Source organism: Centropristis striata, chromosome 6, assembly GCF_030273125.1.
Source record: "Centropristis striata isolate RG_2023a ecotype Rhode Island chromosome 6, C.striata_1.0, whole genome shotgun sequence".
Taxonomy (NCBI): Eukaryota; Metazoa; Chordata; class Actinopteri; order Perciformes; family Serranidae; genus Centropristis; species Centropristis striata.
The window spans coordinates 13,269,761-13,291,515 of record NC_081522.1 but is presented as its reverse complement, the minus strand read 5'-3'; the positions used below and the strand labels follow the sequence as shown (position 1 = coordinate 13,291,515).

The 21,755-nt window shown below is 39.2% G+C and overlaps 1 protein-coding gene across 2 annotated transcripts in view; it reads right to left on the bottom strand.

The window, feature by feature from the left end:
- Nucleotides 1–296: 296 nt before the first annotated feature.
- Nucleotides 297–21,755, bottom strand: part of slco3a1a (solute carrier organic anion transporter family member 3A1a) — a 40,281-nt gene continuing 18,822 nt past the window's right edge. For both annotated transcript variants that reach the window (XM_059335429.1, XM_059335428.1), the window contains exons 3-10: nucleotides 7,891–7,989; nucleotides 7,508–7,780; nucleotides 6,517–6,681; nucleotides 6,232–6,430; nucleotides 4,300–4,468; nucleotides 3,081–3,253; nucleotides 2,902–2,966; nucleotides 297–2,157 (exon numbers count right to left, since the gene is read on the bottom strand). In XM_059335429.1, coding sequence (XP_059191412.1) covers nucleotides 1,805–2,157; nucleotides 2,902–2,966; nucleotides 3,081–3,253; nucleotides 4,300–4,468; nucleotides 6,232–6,430; nucleotides 6,517–6,681; nucleotides 7,508–7,780; nucleotides 7,891–7,989 — 1,496 coding nt within the window. In that variant the 3' untranslated portion in view covers nucleotides 297–1,804. The remainder of the gene's footprint in view (nucleotides 2,158–2,901; nucleotides 2,967–3,080; nucleotides 3,254–4,299; nucleotides 4,469–6,231; nucleotides 6,431–6,516; nucleotides 6,682–7,507; nucleotides 7,781–7,890; nucleotides 7,990–21,755) is intronic.

Below are 21,755 nucleotides of genomic sequence, written 5' to 3'. Positions count from 1 at the left end.
TAAGTACAATATTGAGAATATTCTGGATGATGAGCCGTGAACAGACTGAACTTCATGCTCTTCCCTTAATGGTGCTTCAACACTTGTTTAAATGTTAAAGAGGGTAGCTTATGGAAAATAATGTAATACTATACAACATGTAGCTCAAAGCCGAGCATTCTTCTGAAATGTTTCTTGACACATAACAGGAATCTGTTGTTTGTAGGTTTACATCAGAATGAAAGATACTAAATGCATTTCGAACTGTTCCATTTCAAAATAAAAAAAAGTCTATGAAAAAGAATGCAAAATCACCTCAAACTTGATTTTATTTTCTGAAAAATAATTTATTTCCAGAGTAAAATAAACGATATGTTGCCATACAAAAAGTGTAAGAAAAGGGACAATGTCAAAACTGTAAATGCAGAGAGATCAGTAGAGGAACAGGTTGTACAGTATGTGCCGAGTTGCGTTAAAGTGTTCAAATACATGTCCAGGAATAATTTCAGTGTTCTTTGTGTTGCTTAACTTGTTGACACTGCACACACAAACTCCTGTAGCCTTTCTGTAACAGTTACCCCAGATATTACAGGCCTGGTTTATTTTGTTTTGCCCCAATAATGCAACATATCACTTTCATCGCTATGAATTGTCCCAAATCTTCTGTGACATCAGACACGCACATCTCAAACAATTAGATTATATATATTTCAAATACAATCTAATAAAACATTCTGGCCCTACTGTAATCAAACTAATATATTACTCCTCATCTCTTTTGACTTGAATGTCCAAACACATAGAAATATTACTCTTGATTTTGCTCTTCCACTAGGTGCAAAAGTCAAAATAAAATATAATTAACATTCTTATTTGAATAATCCCTTATTAAGACGCGTTAGGCTGAACAAACTCTGCAGATGTAAAAACACACATGGAAATGAAACAAACTGCTATAATGAACAAACAAACCTGCAGTCTGACACAAAACTAGTAATAAACATGAATGTATCAGATATGAATTGCACATTTGCACCTATGAGACAAGACTTCACGTCTAGTCTAAACAGTATCAAAAACAGTGGCTGTGATCCAGCAAGAGAACGAGAAACTCAACAGTGCAAGATGACATGAAAACACTACTTTGTTTTAAGTTATTAGACTTAAATCTTCTGACAGTTAAAACATCTAATAGGCCACTAAAATAACCCGTCAGGGTGTTTCTGTTCTCTCTTTAGAAGAAACCTTCCTGCATTGTAATACAATGCATTAACTGAACTATTAGTCTGTAAACACTTGGCAACTTTTAAATATGAATAACTGAAGAACCACCCAAACCTTTTTTTTAAACAATTATTATCATAAAAATCTCATTTTTGAGAGAGTGACAGACAGGACACACAGTGCACTGGCTGAAAGGAAACTGTCATTTTTCACACAGACCACTGGAATCATGACAGACCTAAAACGATATGGCAACTATAGTTGTAATAGCATCATGTCCACTCACTAAAATCGACTAGGACTGAGCCAGACAGTACTGTAGTCTGCCTTCTACCACCGAGTCAACACAGGAATTCACCGGCAACACTGGACAACACCTCGCTGATACGTAAACGAATAAAATGGACCCTTGAATGTTTACCGAGGACGTGGATCGCGGTGGAGAACACCTCCTGTGACCTGAAGGGGCCGTTAAATAGATTGCCTTTATTAAAAAAAACCAAAAAAAAACCATTTTGTTTTATCCTTTTAAGAAAAGAAGAATAAAATATTCCTCTGAGAGAATATGAATGTCCTTATTGTCCTTTTCTTGCATAACATACTATAAAACTGACTCCATATTTTCACAAAACTCGTGGTCCTCTAGGTTATATATAAACTTTGTCCTGTCCACTAGTTTGGGGCCGTCTGTGAGCGAGGGGTAAAACTCAGTCGGCGTCAAGTAGCCCTCGTGACTTTTAATGTACTTCTTGTAGTTTCTGCGTAAGCAGTACCACGTGGTGCTGTAGAGGAGGAAAGCAACGCCCTTGAGGATGATGGCGAGGCTCACGTACAGGTGCCTGTAAGCTACGTTGTCGTACAGCAGGCATGCACCCCGATCACCGCAGTCTGAGCTCCAGAAAAGGCAAGTAGAGTCGATCCCAGCACCGAAGATTAGAGGAGGGGGGATAAATCCTGTAAAACAGAAGCACTGACTGAGCATTCAAACTCTTTTTTTGCCTCCACAAACATCTTTTTTTCTCTTTTCCTGATACTTCTTGTTCAATGTTTCCTTCTTAATAAGATATTTTGACATTATGGAAAATATTTTTATTTGCCTTTTTGCAAAAACTTAGATGATAGGAGATATGTGCAGTAAACACTATTTTCTTTAGCTTAGCATAAAGATTTGAAACAGGGGAAAACGGCTCGCTTTGTTCTGTCTGAAAGTAAAAATTTTCTTCTAACTGTGAGACAGCAAATTTTTCCCCAAACCTCGAACAATTGCTCTTAAAAACAGAAAATAGTTTGGAAAAATACATTCGTCCCAGCACCAACACTCAACAGGCAGAAGATAAAATATTAAAAATATAAACTTATCTCACTCTTAAAACCTGTAAAAATCAACCTGCATGCTTCTAGAGTTTGAATTTTTTAATACCATTACTCCTCTCATTTCCTGAATCTGCCTTTGTTTTCCCAGTGTCATCACCTCTAATACTGTGTAGTTGAACCAATTTGTCTCTATGTGGAAATAAATAAAACCAACAAAGCACCTCAGATCGATCGAGGCCTGTATTGGCGTTATCTTAGCGTGTCCCAGTGAGCTCTGTTAAACCTGCAAGCTATTAACGATTCTGTGGCAAATGCCACAAGCTTGAGTATTGACACAGAAGCGTAGTATCTGAAATTAATGTGTTATCTGATAAAAGTTCTTACCGAGCAGTCGTAGCAAAAGAAACAACACTCCAAGTGCGTAGGATTTCAGCTCAGGGCTCACAGTCCTTCAGGAGAAGCAGATGCAATAAATTACTGTTGTGTTGTCCTTATAGATTCTGTGCATGAACACCCCTATTCACAAACACTGCACACACACACTCATATATCCACAAACATACCTGATTAGGATGATAACAGAGGGCGTCTGGGCCATGGCTCCAATCAGGCTGCAGGCACAGATCACACACAGAAAGATGAGGAAAGAGTCCTGGCAGCCTGGTGTCGGACATTTCCCCGGAACTGCTGTGGCAGATTCACTTTCAGAGGATACACAACCACATCCGGTCAGGTTCTGAGAAGTGAAGACGAGGGGCTTCATATTAGAACCATTGAACAAGTAAATCTAATCACAGTAAATCTTATTTAACTGGTGCACAGCAATGTTACAGTCACATATACAATGTTTTGAAATGCATATGTTTTGATTCGTTTACAACTTGCATCTACACTACTGCGTTTCCAAACACCTAAGTTGGAGACATTTGAAAATACTGCTGGGTAAGATAAAAACATAAGATAATATGTTGTTACATACAGTCATGGAAAAAAATATTAGACCACCCTTGTTTTCTTCAATTTCTTGTTCATTTTAATGCCTGGTACAACTAAGGGTACATTTGTTTGGACAAATATAATGATAACAACAAAAATAGCTCATAAGAGTTTAATTTAAGAGCTGATATCTAGCCATTTTCCTTGGTTTTCTTGATAATGATTTTGGGTATTATTGTACCAGGCATTAAAATGAACAGGAAATTGAAGAAAAATGGTGGTCTAATAATTTTTCCATGACTGTATGTTAAAAACATAACAAGGTATTATGATAAAAAGGAAATAAAACAAGTAGATGTTCTCGTGTCCTGCAGCATTATCGACTGTTTGTCTGTAATAAGCATTTTCAGGCATGTTATTTTTGATGGGGAATATTTCTGTAATGGGGCTAAAATGCTTGTGAGGACGGAGATCCTCCATGAAAACATATTAGTGTGGATGTATCGACCTGTACTTTATATTGGCACTTAAAAAAATAGAAAAAAGTACTGCTTCGGCACTAAAAGTAATATTCAGTGCTGCTGAGCTGAGAGAAATTCTCCCTGCATGTGATTTGAATATAAAAGACACTAATCTGCAGTCGGCATCTGATCTGGAAACAACCACAGCACCACTTGATTGCCCAGAATGTGATAGCTGACGACAGAAGTGTGAAATACAGGGACTTATAGAACATGAGGGAGAAAGGTGTGTGCCTTTTTTTAATTAATTTAGTGATTTTTTTGTGATAGAATCAGAAGATTAAGGCTACCAATCTCTACTACTACTAAGTCTTCAGGTAATGACCTGGGAGATGTTGGACGAGGTTCGAGGGCCTCCTGATCCGGAGCAGCCAGCCAAGCAGGCAGACAAGTAGGTGACGCCGTTGGAGCCGCACACAGGGCTGATGGAGGAGGTGAAGCAGCTGCAGTGACTGATGCACTGAGCTTCTGGCTTCTCGCCCGTCCGCAGAGTCCTGAACAGAGACACAGAGAGAAACCTGAGCATCCTCTCCTACTGTAAGTATAAACTATATCTGTATGTGGCACAAACAAAATCGAAGAGGCACTCTTTATCAGTGATACTATGGTCCACTTTTAACATCTCCATGGAAACTGCACTGCATGGCTAACCTGCTGGCTGGTGCAGGATACCAAAATGAAAAGTTGAGAAGCCCTAAAGTCAGTATTTCTACAGGACCTCCACAGAGGGAAAAATAAATCTGCTTTCACACAGAAATAATAATAAATACGACTGGTTATCGAGTGCTTTTGCGTGTCTTTTTTATTATATTTACTGTGAAAAAGACCCCCCCCTAATTGATTAGGTCTGCAAATAATTACTTTCATTGATCTATTCATTGTTTGCTGGATTAAAAAAAGAATGAAAAAATGCCTCTCATGCCTCCACATGTCTTTTTTTGATTGTCCCAACAGTCTAATTCCTCCAAATACTCAGTTTTCTATCACTACATGACATCAGATGCCTGAATGTCAGATTTGCTTTTTACTGTTTGCTTCGTATTTGACCAGAAATGCTCTATTTGAATCACAATTTTACCAAATTTAGACACTTTTATTTGAAGCCAAAGGTTTTATGAGACATTTTATGATGTCTGTTAAACAAAACAAAAATATCAACAGTAATATTTGAAAGCTATGAACGGTGACAAAGGAGTGTCATTCATTATGACTCAGGAATACAGGAGTGAATGAAATGTCCTGTTTTAACCCTAAAACTATTTCACAGCTCCAGTGACTGATTCAGTGAAGTCTGTTGCATTTGTATTCAGTCTGTGCTGCCACGAGCAACTTGAGGCCACTTACTGAATAGAAAATCTTTTTATAGACTCGATGAGATGACACAAAGTTGTTTTGAATAAAAAGTAAGCCCACTGTGCCCCGGTGACCGGCAGTGATAAGAATTTTTATTTACACATTAAGACCCTCTGCAGCTCTCACCTCCAATAAAGTCTTCTAACCTTGGCAGCAGTGTAACTTTTCACTGCGTTAATGTTGTTTACGGCTTGTGTTTATTCATTAGAATGGCAGCGTTCATATGATAGGACACAAATTCAAAACCCATGGTATAAAAACTCACTTGAATTGCCAAGAGTGTACAATAATACAATTACACATTACTGTTTATAAGATAGAGCTTTCTCTACTGATTCTCGACTGAAACATTCTCCTTGGGAAGATTTGTTTAATCTAATTTTACAAACTCAAAACAATACTCTGTTTCTGATATGCTGCAGTTGCATGTGATTGGTTACAAAACCAGCTTTGTCATGAAAAGTGACTTAGCCAAACCGGAAAATCTTGGACAACCAGAGCCTGTAATAAGACCCGTTTTCCAGGAAGTTAAACTTTGTGAAACCAGACACATTTAACACAGCTCGACTAGGTGAATGTGTCATAAAGTCATATGAACTATTATCATAATAATAATCACAATACTGATCTAACACACAGCCTCCACACTTATTTTGACCTGTAAAACCCCTTTAAAATGAAGACATGTCTACCTGTACTGATCATTGTCATCAGTTAAATCAAAATATATTCCTTCCAAGAAAAAAAAAAATAGTGGGGAAACTCTGAAAAATTTAGTATAACTTTTATAATAATAATGTTATGTGTTTTCTGCTATCCTCAAATCACAACCATTATTATTTATCTTGGCACTGCCCTAAACCTTAAATACAAATGGCAGCCATATATCCAGCATCTCTCTTACTCGTTTCCGTATGTGACTGTGACTCCTGCGACCGGTCCGGTGTCGCAGCCCAGGAACAGGAAGGAGACGTAGCAGGCGGTGGAGATCAGGTTGACCAGCATTGCCATGCGGATGGCTCCCAGCGCAGACAGGTTCAGCTTCTTCACCAGCAGACCGCCCATAAAGATCCCCAGACATGCACATGGAATGGCGGTCATGCCTAAAAAAATAAAAGTTAAACAAAACCTGTTTATTATACTGGTAAACTGTATAAAGTATATGTGGGTGTTTGCTTTGAACACAGACCTAACAGCTGGTTCGCTGAGCTGGTGGTGAGATTGAACTGCTGCTCGAGGTATTTCCCTAGGAAGGCTGCAAAGCCGGCGACGACGGCGATCTCCATGCAGGCGGCCAGGATGATGCAGGTGAACACGGGGTTGGACAGCAGGTGCTTGGTCACCTTGGGGATCACTAGTTGTAAAGAAATAAGGAAGGATAAGCATCAATATCCTAGCGTGTTGGCAGACAGGATTCTTCTACTCATATCTGATAAATATAGAAAATACATTTTGTGTTTTCTGCACCTTCGACATTGCATATGTTGCAGAATTACCAAAATTACAATATTATATACAACTTAAAGAGCTCAGCAAAAGTTATTGAGGCCATATATTGTATGACATGGCCTTTTGTTCATATTAACAATGTCACCAACATTTTAGTACAGCAGGGTTTTCCCGAACATTTCCAGACTTTTTTAATCTGCTCTCTATGTCGGAGTTTCTTCCTCACACACTTGCTCTTTGACAGTGTGTAATTGCATTTTTATTAATAGTATTATCAGTGTTATTAAATACCTTAAAATGACAATATTGCAATCGCCATTTTATTCCTGGAACAATTTATTGTCTGATAAAATTAGGTTATCGTGATGGACCAACTTGAAACCCGATGAATGAATCAGTTAAATGCTTTGCAATGCAAATAAAGGAATTAGAGGCAGTCAATGTTTTTTAATTAACCCTGTTATAAAAGTGACACTTTCTAAATTTAAGTTTGTTTCTGAGTTTTCCCTTAGGAATTTCAAATTCCTTTCAGTTTTGCTTCCTTTTGTGTTTTTATTTATGCTGCTGCCAGTCTTGGCCAAGTCTCACTTGAAAGAGATTCTAAATCTCGATGGGACTCTCCTAGTAAAATAAATAAAAAATATCTTCAATATATGCCAAGTATTTTGAAAGAGTGTGTGATTTCATTGCATGGCAACTCTGCAGTACTACACTGAATCTTTCACACTCACCCCTGAGTTGCTGACAGCAGGTGGGGCTGTTGGCAGGCTCGTGGTTGCGAACAACCCCGTTGCTGGGCTTTGGAGTCTCATAGTCTGCACTCAGAGAGGGAGGAAGCATAACCTGTTCGCTGTCGGCCCCTTCCTCTCTCTCCTTGGTCGGCAGCGACTGAGGGAAGCCGAACATGAAGAGAGCTGAGGTGAAAAGTAAGGCACCGCACAGGAGGAAGCCTGCCCACCAGGCCCCGATCCACCGCGGGTCCTCTGGAGTGATGCCCAGCTTTTCTGTGGAGAAACACTGCTGAGGTCAATACAGCACACCGTACATAGAGAAACACATTCAAATAATGCACCACTGGAGAAATATTATTATCATTATATTATATATAACTCACCAGTGTCTATGAAGATAGCGTCAACGTAGAACTTAGTGCAAAGGGAGCCGAGGATGAAGCCACAGGCAGGGCCGAACACCAGTGTGGAGAAGAGGATTCCTGCACAGAGACAAAATACTGGTTTGTTTGGTCAAACTGTTATCCACCTGTCAGTACCAGTAATACATTTATAGTAACAGAAACACGCCAAAAAAACAGAAGAACAACAGCTGTGAATATTGTACTGTAAGACACCAACCATCATCATGAGATGGTCTGTGTAATAAATGAATGCTTTAAAAATATAAGTGATCCCTTTGTACTTGAGTATTGCAACATTTTGTTTTGTAATACTGTATAGATTCTTAAAAACATAAATGTTATAGTGTCAATGTCAATATTAAAAGAATAGATTGAATTTAGAGATATGTGACAGACAGTGGTTCGCTTGCATTTACATTTAGTCATTTAGCAGACGCTTTTATCCAAAGCGACTTACAGGAAGAATAAAAGCAAACAATCAAGGTATAGTGCAATAAGAGCTATTAGTGCATCAATAAGTGCTGGTGACAATTCTATGAGGAGTAGAATTATGGTGTGGTGCTAGGAGAGAAGATGCTCTCTGAAGAGCTGGGTCTTCAGGAGTTTTTTTTTTTTTTTTTTAAAGGTAGAGAGGGATGCCCCTGCTCTGGTTGGAACTGGTAGTGTGTTCCACCAACGGGGAACAAGAAATGCAAAGAGTCTGGATTGCCTTGGACCAACGGGGTTCATTGGAAGAGTGCAACGGTCGTGAGGTAGCTTAAGTCTGAATCAGGGCGTTCAGGTAGGTAGGAGCAGTACCGGAGACAACTTTGTAGGCCAGCATTAGAGATTTGAATTTGATGTTTGGAGATGTATTTAAACTCAAGCGCACTAGATAGCAGTTTTGTAATCTATCTATCTATCTATCTATCTATCTATCTATCTATCTATCTATCTATCTATCCATCCTTCCAATGTAACATAAACTTTGACATGAAGTAACATAAGGGCATGCCATGGATGTATAAAAAGAAATTTAAATAAATAGCTTTAGCTTACAGAATTAACATATTTCATTGTAAACCCTTTAAACAAATGTACTGCTCTGGTGAGACAATTAAGTTTTTATTTTTATTTTAACATATTGAAGCCCAGTGTGGCATGCACCAATGAAAGGTAAAATTATAATGAATAACTTATAAGGTTTAAAAAATTCATTACAAATATTTGTGAATGCAAAGCAACAAGACATTTTTGGAAATGTATTCCCATTTAAGCAGGGCCTGTCATCTTTTAGTCTAGTGGGTACTTTTTTATCATTAGGTAAATTGATGACACCATAACTGACATATGTTATGGATATTTCATATTACATTTAATGCCTTCCTCAATATTATATATTCAACATTTCCTGTGAATATCACATCTGAGATTAGTTTCCTGTTACTTTTAGGATTTTTAAAATACAATTATGTCAGTGTTTTCTTCTCCTTCAAGCTAACTGAGACTTTTATTTTTCAGGGTTGATATCTTAAATAATAATCCAAACTATGAATATAATGTTTTCATTCCATTTTCTTCACAAAGATGAATGAAATGCTGAGATAAAGGCTCACTCTATATGTTCAAGTTATCTTACAACCGTGTGAAGCTTTGGCGACCCCTAGTGGTGACTGGGACCAACAGGTTGGGAACCAGTGCTTCAGTCCATAAAATGCAAAAAAGAACAATATTGTCTGTAAATGTGTTGCTTTGTCGAACAAACAACCCCAAACTCCAAAACCCATTCAACTTAAAAATTATTAGAAAGACAGAAATACTGCTAGAACCAGATAATATCTGGCATTTCTTCTTTTCAGTTCTCCTTGTATGTGGCCCTTATTCAGGAAGTTAGAGGCAAAGAAACAAGACAGCAAACGGGGAAACATTTTGGCTGTCATAAAAGATCAAATCAGTCAGTTAAAACCAGAAAGCAAGTGCAGCAGCAACACACACACAGTGACTGTGCTCATTATGATCACATGGCTCAGCCTTCTCACCCTCGCAGAGTACCATGCTGAACAAACAAACAAACACTGTGAGGACGACACCTGACAACAGCAACCAGTTGTTTTGTCCCAATCTGCTCCAGCGGGCAGCTGGAGATAAAATGTTAGAGCTTGATCTAAAACCCTCATTAGAGCCCTGTCAGCGGGGCGAGAGTCTGGCGCTGTGACTCAGACTGCAAGCAGATAATGAAGACTCAAAGCTCAATTTGGGAGACAAATTTCTGCCTGGCTGTATGTCGTGTGATCTGTGGTATTATTAGACTGCAGTGTTGGACTGCGTCTGGCACGCAAACCAGATCTTGTTCTCAGTTTGCGACTCACAAAAACCGCAATATGCCAGCAGCAGATTATCATCAAAATAAAATGAAATCATCTCTGCTACTCCACTTCCTCCTCCGGCCCTGCACCATTAAAACCATCCCCTTTTACGGGCTGCAGGTTGGCCTGAACATTGCTGCTATCAGCACGGAGCCTCCAGTAAGATGTTGTTCGAATGCCAGCAGCAGCCTCTTAATGAACAAGCGTGGAAACTGTGACTAAGCTCTCTCTCTGCTAGTGCTGAGAGTGAACGCACGGTCTGCTTCCCGCCTTGACCACCCACATAGGAAGGGAGTCAACACATTCACATAATTGTTGTATCATTCACATCATAGTTTATTCTTTACCTAAAGGAAATGGCTCACAGATTTGTTAGGTGTGGCTCTCCAACTATAACATTGTATAAACATTTCAGCAAGACAATGAGTGAAACAAAAGAGACAGGGCTTTCATGTTAGAGGGGAGAAAAAAGCATTTTGTTTCCGTCCCAACATACAACTGAAACGTGTTGCGGTTGACAGTCAAGGAAATGATTTAAATGTGTCCATGAGGCGCCAGAGCATAACAGGTTTTTACCTCTTCCTTTAGCTAGTTTCTGAGGTTTTTTTATGCAAATAGTTTTACAATTCCCTCTGCTGAAAATGTGAATGCAAGATGAAATCAAAGTTTAAAACAAGGCTCAAACATCAGCGTTTAACCACCTCTATATACAGATAGACAGAGAGATTTACACCCACAAACACACAGGAAGGAGCTGTTGTGGCACATCAGGGAGTGTTTACTGGATACCAATGAAACTGTGCAGTTTAACAGCACTTTCATGAAGGAGGGCTGCAGTCGCTAGTGAATTTGCCTGTGGTGCTGCAAATGAGGCCTGTGCACTCTCTGTTTTGAGTGTTTCCTTAGAAACTGAGTGTTGTCTTCACATAGCAACAACATCACAATTGCTTTCACCACGGGAAAACCTCAAAGAGGAAATTCAGTTAGTCAAATCACCTTGCTGGAAACGACGGCTCAGCTAGCCCACGAGTCCACGACCACCGAGAGGATAAATGTTTCCACCGAGAAGCCTGCTTACCCCTGGTTGCTTTAAGAAACGCTGTCTCCTTGATGATAACATTGTGCCACAGCACGAGCCTCGCATGTGGAGGAGATCACTTAATCTATGAGGGACCATGCCTGCTTATCAATCTGCTGCTTCTGCACAAGATACAAAGGCAAACACAATTTTTAAGTTGGTGATAATCTTCACATGAAAGATTAACTAAAAATACTTCTGATAGTTTTTTTTTCTTAAGGTCAAAGCTAGCAGAGGAAGAGCACACAGCGAGTTGAGTCTCCCACAATAGGATTAAGATGGCATGAGCATGAACTGGATCCTGTAGTCAAAACATAAGCAAAGTCCAACATTGCTCCAGTGTAGTCCTCCACCAACTGGAGCCTAATCTACTTAACGTGAGGTGCTCCAGATAAAAACGTATTTACCTCTTTGGTAACTGATATGTTGAAACATGTTAAAAAAAAGGCTGTTAGAATTTCCCGTGTTAAATTTAGGCTTAGCTTAAAGGAATAGTTCAACATTTTGTGGAAATATGTTTAATTGCCGTCTTGCTTATGGTAGAAATGAAATGTATTTGACATGTACTTTTTTTTGTTTTGCACATGTCCCATCTGCTAACATGGAGATGGGATTTACTGCAGCCAGCCACTAGGGGGCGATAGATATGTTCTGGCTTCAGTTTTAGGCAAACTTCATGTCATCCAGCTTTATATACAGTCTGTGCTTTAACCAAAGCTGAGCTAACAACTTCCTGGCTCCAGCTCTGTACTTTACATACGGAAATAGAAAGAGTAAAGATTGGTGTTTATCTTCTCATCTAAATCTCAGCGAAACAGTAAAGAAAGAAGAATATTACCCAAAATATAAAACTATTCCTTTAATTATTCTGCGTACAGACAGAAGGAGGAGATAAAAATAGTGTGACCACAAATTACAGCTTAAACCAAAGGATCTACAACAACAGAATGGACTGTTTGTCAAAACCACCTATAACAACATATATGAGCGTTTGTTAAAAGTGGCTCACAGCGGAGCATTCTAAAAATAGCACACACGTCATTATACATACATGTATGCTTCTAGCAAGTTCATTTAGTCTACTTCTGAATACTATCCTTAGTTTCTTTTGTTCAGACAAGGGAAAGTAGGAGATGTTTTTTTGTTTTTTTGTTTTTTTCAGCGATCAGCTGACACCTCTGAAGAAGACTGAAGTTGTCAGTCGAAACATGTCAGGTAAAAAAAAAAAACATCTCCTACTTTCCCTTTTCTGAACAAAAGAAACTAAGGATAACATACACGTATGGTTCGCAGTTGTAAAGAAGGTTGCAGTTTCTGTAAATTAAGGCTACAAAACCACTGACCTAGGTTTAGGGGGAAACATCCTGGTTAGACAGTTTAACAAGTAAATAAATGTACGTAAATGGTGGAAGTAAAGTAGCTACAGGGTGACATGAGCCATGTCACATGAGTAGTTACGTAAAAAGTAATTTACTTTTCACACGGGACATGAACCCAGTTCTCCTGGGTAAAAGTCTGCTGTTTGTTCGTTGTTCCACCATTTAAACTACACATCACCTTCAATGACTACTACTACATCAGCATGATTGTGGCGGAGGAGTCGGAAACATAAATGAGTCATATTTTGCTGCCTGTACAAATGACCTATAATGAGGCTCTTGAGGGGAAACCGGTCTGGATTTAAACGAAAATTCACCTGTTCACATAGTGACAACTGTTTTATTACAAACATCTCTTGCCCAACTACATCAGTTCTGCAGTTTATTTCTCCTTATTTTTTTTTTTAACTAACTGACCTTTGCTCTGAGGTCATAGACAAAAAACCCCCCCTGTGCCTGAACAAGCTGTAAAGACACGTTTTAAAGGTTTGTCACGACAGGATTAAGCTGAAGAGAAACAAAAAAAACAAAACCTAAGTTAAGCACATTAAATCTCCATGAAGGTCAATGCACAACTACATCCGTGGGTAATCTTTGTAACACACTACTTTTCTAAACTGCCTCGAAATCCCTTTCCCCTTCCAGCGGTCCTGTTACAAGATAAGTACAAAACAAACTAATTTGTTCATGTTGTAGTTCGCCCGAGCCTTTTAGTATCCTGTGAATTATACTCTCAGGGGAGCATGTCAGATGTAATTCAATAACAATGCTTGGCTCTAGTGTTTTTGTCTCCCTCTAATTTGTTTAGAGACCAACAGAAAAGGCTGGGGAAGCTACTGTTCATGAGGCTTGTCCTTTTCCGGATGTTAATTAACCCACGCATGCATCCCGTATCCTACACACGGCACTTGGAGAATCAACTTATGTGTTAATATAAAAAACCCACTAATTCCCTTCAAGGAACTCAGTTGTTCAGATGTTTTATATCTTGTGCAAACTGTTGATCTGAGAATCTCACATGTAACACTTGCGGTGCAGCAAAAATGGAAGTTCCTTGACGTCTTTTCATGTATCTTTGCGAGCACTTCCACATAAAGAGGTGACCACATACAAGCACCTCAGACAAAACACTACGCACACACTAAGCTGTAACAGGAGATGATAACTGTGACAAGCTTGGCTGCACTCTTCATAAAATCTCTCCTGAGATTAATGTGGAGCCAGGTTAAACCCAGCGAGAGGCCGATTTACACAGATACAAGGTTCCTCACAAAGATAACGGGTATTTAAAAAGCCTCAGAACCCAAAGTTTAGTTTCTTTAGACCATCCGAGACAAGGAGTTAAGGTTGTAAGCCAACACAGCTTGAGGTTAAACATAAAAGCTCATGGTAATCGAAATGTCAGATGCATTACGCCCGCACCAGCCTCAGTCCATTCCATGCTCTCTCTGTACAAAGGGAATTCCTTCTCCTCCTCCATTAATCCAGCACAAGTTGGCTCAGTAATCCCCTGAGCTAAATAAGAGCAGAGGGACAGTGCGATGTTGGAGGCCAAACAACAGCTTGTGCCACTTTCACGAGGGGCCAGACTGAAACTGAGAGTGAGCTAAACGATTACCAAAGCCAAAGCCAAGTCTCAGCTCTTCATCTCTGGGGCAGAAGCATGAGTTTATGTCAGAATGGTCAAATGAGAGCAAAAACAAAAGAGTCTCGGAAAGGATGAAGTGCATAAAGCAGCACAAGATTTCAAGGTTACATTGAAAGTGACTATAAACTTTTGAGAGCACACGATTTAAAGAGCTTTCAAACAAAAGCCCCGTCTTCCTGCTCTGCCGTACATCAGGCTATAACATCCTCTGTGCAGGAGCGTCAAGACATTTTTAGGATTGAAGAGACTCGGGAGAAACACTCAAAACAGGCCTGAGATGTCAGAGAGAGTACAGGCCATTTCCTGCATGTCTCCTGGAGTACGGTGGCATCACTCATACTGACAGTTACACAAAAGATCCAGACACACCTCAACTCACACACCACGCCTAACAACCACCCGTCCGCTTCCTGGCAACACATTTCCTCTCCTCTCATCAACTGCATAGAGACAGCATGCAGCTTGTTCGCAGGTATGCACCATAACTGCTAGATGACGTTGTGACTGGGTTTTACAGGGTAAAGGAGTTCTTACTGAGAAAAACCACAAGCTTCACAGCTTTATAGCTGTGGTGTTGAAGCCATTTGGTCTGTGAACTCATTTTTATACCTACCAATTTACTTCCGTGTCAGTCCAGACTCATATTGACTCCACACCACAGTCTTAAGATTGGTGTCACCCATTCAGGATCTGACCAATTGTCTCCCCTTCTGATCCCGAGTTATGGTGTTTAAATAATGGCGGGAAATCCATTTTTGTAGATTATTATGATGTCCCAGTGAAGTTTACCTTTGACCTTTAGAATATAAAATGCCATCACTTCATCATTTTATCCTTTTAGACATTTAGAAATTCAATCCTGGTGTTGCTGGGTTCAAAAGACTGGGACGGATGGTTGGACTACCCGATGATATAAAGCCTTTTGGCCTTGGTTGTCGAAGACAGAGTCATAATGAGTGAAACAGGGAGATGCTTCTACCTCCAATAAAGTGCATCAAAACTCTATTTTTTAATTCATGTTTTTTTCTTTGGTTTTGTTTTTTGATTATCTTATTTACATTATTTTATTTGCTTTTTAAAAGTTAAAATAAGGGCACTGATATACAATTCAGTCAACAAAAGAAAGAAAAAAGGTAATTTAGGTTCAGCAGTTTTGTCCCACATTGGTAAAAAACCTCCTACATGGTATTGGCATTATATCTTGACCATCAGCCGCCCTGCTCTCAAATTATTGGCATAGGCCATTGAAAAATCCATATCGGTTGATCACCAATATTATTGACTGGTTGCACTTTTGTTCCATCTTTCATCACAAAAGCATCGGCCTCGTTCTTACTCTGCCGCCGTAGCCAGACAACTGACAAGCGAGGCAGTAAATATGCACAGAGTCCATGATTTACAATTTCCACATGCAATCAGAGTGATTGGAGGTCGTCAACTTGTCAATCATTGCTCTGCTGTTAAGGGGGGAGGACACAGCTGAGTTGTCAGCATTAGTGTTACATGTAGAGACTGCATAACCTGCCTGTAGAAAAGTTGAAAACTGTTTCTATCACACATATAAGATGCTGTATTAACAAGGTTGTCAAAAGGCTACATGTGTCGTCTCCCTCCATATGACATGAGCATATCATCTGACAAAACTGTATGAAAAAAAAAAAAAAAAGGACAGACCAAATTTTAGAAAATACATGTGTGCTGTTGTATATCTGAGGTATCTCATACCTTGTTGGTTTCTGGGTTTTTTTAGTAGGTCAATACTTTAAAATAGGCCTTCAAACCAACATGTGTTGTATCTTCCCACAATTTACAACCTGCTGCAGTTTTTCACTAACATATCATGAGAAAATGCATTTAGATACAAGAAGTGAATACTTTACTCATAAGTAAGAAGTTATTCAAGCACGCCATGACATAATCTATGAATCTCAAATCACTCACCACTTTATCTGGGAATGGCACAGTGAAACTCTGCTAAACACCTACATGATGTTATCAGCTATGATCACAGTGATCAATGTATCTATATCACTTCTGTTAATGTTAATGTTGAAAATATTTTAGGAATACAGATACCAAAGAACTGGCTGTGAAGTCTATGTAAAGTTTTGTCTGTTTTTATTCCTTGTCATTTTTACTTTTTTCCGCTGTCACATCTGATCTCAATCTCAAAGTCATTTGTCTTCAGGCACTCAGAAGGGAACTGACGAAATTCTTATCTTACATTTCTCAAATAATATCAAACTGAAGCACCATTTCCTCTTTCTCTATCTTTCGACGATACTACTAGCACCGCAATCCTGTACTGACTTGCACAGTGATGATGGTAACCTGTGAACAAAAGCAAAAAACAATCTTGCTGAGAGGAAATGAACTAATCTAAATTAATAAACGCCCTTACCGAGATCAAATAGGCTGAGTTTAAATTCTGCGCGAAATACAAAACTTAGCCCCCATCACACTGCACAATTAATAATAAACAGGTAAAAGTCGTGCAAAAGATGCTTCTAAGGTGAAGCTTGTTTTGATGAGGTGCAGGGGATATTAACAGCTACCAAATCTTCAGTGATCCATAAGTAAGTCCTAACAGCTTTAGACAGCAGCTTTCACCCCAGGAAGTGAAGCCTCAGCCCACCTGAGTGGCTTTTAGTATCAACGTCAACATCATTTGTCAGGGAAAACATTATTCACACTGAGGGCAGGAAGTCTTACTGGGTAAAAATATCTTAAACATCGTATACAAGGAATGTACACTGACTTAAATAAATATTACATTAAGATCAGGAGATTATATAAGACTAAAATCATTGTTTTCATGAAAGAAGAGTGAAAAAAAACTGATATTTTATTTGTTGGTCAGCTGTACCCTATAGTAACCCTGTTGGCTCTACACAGCCATGACCTAAATAGCAAGCCAAAGCTTAAAGTAGGCTCTCAACTCACATTCAAATGCCATTACATCAGGATCATCCTGCTTTAACTTCCGCTTACGTCAAATCATCTCAAATTTGAAACCAGCGACACTCCTCACACGTACGGCTGCGATTAATCATCAAAATAACATCCTCTCGTCCAACTTTTAACTTGACGGAGCAGACGAGTGTTTCACTGATATCAAATGGGTGCCATATAAAAAGTGCAGCTTAAGGACTTGTTTAAAACTATTAGCATGTTGACCCTGAGGATGAAGCATTGGGGTTTACTGCAGAGCGTCTACCGGACTGTGGCCGGCGGACACAGCGGCTCTCTCGACACCCTGTCACGTTAAGCTGAGCTCTGGCTCAGTCCAAGCCTCCAACAGGTCATGGCCCGTTAGAGGAGGTCAACGGTGGGCCTTGCTGTACCTCATATTAAGACTCCTGATATAGTGCAGAATGCTGATAACCACATTATTTATGTAGCAGCACAATCAAGACTTTCACTGAGCGTCCTGTAAATATAGTTTGTGTTTTATTACATCAACTTCTGCAATTTAACACAAAACACACCATTGTTGTAAGCAGACGCCACAGTCGCCACTCTTCTAATGTCATGACACATGAGGCTTGTTATGACTATCAATAGTATATGAGAAATGCCACTTGACCACAAATATTTCATTTACTTAGGCAAATAAAACCCTAAAACATACCATGATCTAAAGACGTTTGACTTATATTTTATAGACTCATTGATTAATTAATAACACAAATGATCATTCGTATTTTGCATATTGTTATTATGTTCATCATACTAGCTGTTTTATATCAGAGGTAAAAAACAAAAAACAAACAGTAAATTCTGACTGAAGATCTGCTGTGCACGACAGATCTCTGTCCTCTTTTATAATTCAGGGGCTGCGACAAGCGAGCTGCCACATCCCATGACTCTTTGGATGACAATACAGAGAAAAATCACTTAAGTAAAACACAGTGCAGCGGGACGTGAAAGAAAAAAAAGGGGTTTTATTGAGTGAGATACACGTCAGAGCTGGAACAGTTAAGCCCTGTCATGGAAATAAATGTTTGGTTTTTATCTAAACAAAAAAAAAAAAGACAAAATCAACATCCGGCCGTATTAGATTATATAAGACAGAGTGAAGCCATCATATTAAAGTTTGGGAAAAGAACAAACTCTGTATGTGTGTGTGTTCATATCCTGTGTGTGCCTCTGTATGGACAGATATTGGAGGACAACACTTGGATCTTGATAATAAAAAGCAGAGGAAAGTCAACAAACTGTCATGAGGGAAATGTAAAAAATGGGAATGATTGTTTAAAAAGCATCAGTTGCAGTTTGACTGAATCAACACTGGTAAATGGATACAACACAGGTTCATAAAAATATCAAGGTGGTCCAGAGTCCTATCTGGACTTCTTCAACTCCAATATTTCATGAAGAGTTCAACTCTTCTGATATTATGAGATCATGTACTTATAAGGATGATAAATGTGTAATATCTCTCGGCAACAAAGAGCCAACAAAGCTGACAGGAGAGCAGGGGAGATGTTAACCACAGGAAGTACATGGCCACATGGTTCCGAGGAGAGGTCTAAAGGTGTTTTGGGATATTTTGACATGAGACAGTAGTACAAGGGGAAAGATTGCTGAATTCCATTTAGCTGCTGCAGTTTCAGGCTCCTGGTATTGTATAATATATAATGTATAATAATATAATATAATAGTCATTGTTAATGTTAATAGTTGCACGTAGGGCAGTGCACTACAACATATTTGATCTAATAAATCTTGATCTAATTTGTTAGGGCCCGAGCCTGCGAGGTCCCTATTGTATTTCGAACGATTTTTTTCTTCCCAAATGATCACATTTTCACTGCTGAACTTTAAATAGAAGATACACCTGGCGAAATATTTTATAATCTATTGTCATCCTGAATTTCCACCACTAGGTGGTGCTATAATAAAGGAAAGTGCGTTTTGGCAAATAACTCCCACATACTTTATCGCACATTCAAAAACCTTATATCCACGTGTTCACTAAATTGTGCTGAATCTCGTGATATAGGCCACGCCCATTTCCGCAAATTCGCGAAATGTCGTAAACCTACTTTTTCGAACTCCTCCTAGGCAATTTCATCGTTTTGCACCAAACTTTGCACACAGCATCTATGGACCCTCATAACAAAAAGTTATTAAAATAATTTTGATAACCCAAAGAATACTCAAGTTATTAGATAACAACTTCCTGCAGGTGGTGCTATTTTCAACACAAAACACAAAGTGTTGCATATCTCCATATTGGTGTGTCTGAATGACATGAAACTCAAGATCCTACTTCGCCATGAGCGCCTGAGGCTATGTGAAACATTTTGGCCGATGACCACTACGTGGCACTCTTTAAATTGAAGTATTTTATATCTCCAAATCGGTTGGTCGGATTAACACCAAACTTGGTACAATTATTGTCAATGCCCTCCTGAGGATAACCCTTTAAGGTTTTATTGATCGGCCCCTAGGTGGCACTGTGGTGGCAGTCTAATTTCATATTTGGTACCATGGCCACACTATAACACTTAAGGCAATGAAATTCATAGGGGTGGTATAGACTGGCCCCTGTAACGCACACACCCCGACGGCAGCATGCCCCGACAGGCGTGTACTGCGAGGGCCCGTTCAGTACTGCTTGCAGTACTTTTAAATTATGTATTTTAGTTTTCAGTTGTTTGTGGATCTGCATGAATCCTGTGTTGATTTTATTTATTTTGATAAAATGTATATTTAGTTATGGTATTTATTTAAATATATATTAATATATTATGCATTTTAGGTATTTACAGCCTTTTGCTTTTGTTCTTCGAAAATTCATGAAAAGATCAACAAGAAAACCTTAAAAGAAAAAATCTAAAAACAAAAAATAAATGAATGCATGATGTTTCCGATCCGGATTCCAATGCTTTTGTGATCTCAATATATTGCCCGGAAATAATCATGATTATGATTATTAGCATAATTGAAAAGCCAGAGTAATACCAAACCCTTTTAAAAGTCAATGTCTGCATGAAAAAGGCCAAAAAATTAAAAATCACCTGTGCCGGTGTACCACAGGTTAGCCTTTAGGCCTTTATACACATGACAATATAATCAAACACATATTGTAAGCTAATAATAGCTTCTGTTTCTAAGTTGTTAAAACATGTTTATGCTCGATACTTGCAGTAAAAAGCTGGTGTATTGTTAATTACCCTACATATCTAGTGAAATTAACAAAACTACTCTAAACATGCAGCAGGTATTTGTGTTGTGCTCAGTCTGCCCAGGTCAGCGGCATTAGACTACTTAAACTTGACATGCAGCAACCTAATCTTTGAGTCCAATTAACCTTGTGTCATCACACTATTCCAGGAAGCAGTAAAAGCCCTCATTAACCTAAATGGCATCAGTATTAGTTGCTCAAACTGAAAGTCCATTTGTGTTTGTTTAATGTCCTACAGATCTAAATCCTAATTAATGAAATGATCTTCATTGTTCCTAATCAGACCTAAAACAGCACACGTCATCACAATGATCAGCGTTTTAGTGTGAATCAGTGCTGCCAAGTCTTCTCTGTGCAGGGCCAGTGATTTTCAAATATTACAGTAATGCAAGCTTCGACTGCTGTTACAATAATAATGAAGGTCTTTCTGTGCCATAAGATTACATAAACAGACCGGGCATGTTTTCAAACAGGGCAGTGATGTGATGCTGGAAGCAGACTGCCAGCTCTGTGAACACCGGGTCAGCAGAGGAGGGAGAGAGACGGAGACAGAGGGGAGAGAAGGGTAGGAGTTAATGTAACAGAGCAAAGCCTTGTCGTTCTGCCTTACTACAGTGATCTGTTTGTAATCCTGCTTCAGATGTTTGCTCGGAGCTGAGACGGAGCTGCCCACAGTCTCCATTGTTGGGCAGTTGGGTGGTAGGATGAAGGCATGGAGGAGAAAGGGCAAAAGACCAGAGTGTATACGTCTCTCTGATGGAGAGTCGCAGCTGCTCTATTGAAGACGAGGAGCACGGAGAGGTTTGGGACTCTTTGACAGCAGCTGGTAACAGCTTCTTCAGCAGGTGGCTTGGCCTAATTATCAGGATAGAGATGCCAACAGCCTGTTTCCTCCCTTTCTCCAGGAACATGTGAGGAGCACACGCACAATACATACGATTGTACAACACCATTTCTGCCGCCAATTATAATGGGGCACTAATTGTGCCGCATCCTGAGGAAGAGGAGAATCGATGGGGAAGGACACATGTGGGAGGTGTTTGGAGGAGTTGAAGAGCTGACTGAGAATAGCCACATGACTGAAAGATCAGAATCGAAATATGAAACCTCTAAACACCACAACACGCCTCTTGTTTTACTTTAATAACCTGCAGCTTATGGGTCATTTTTATAGGTGAAGAAGTCTGTGGCAGTTAAATTG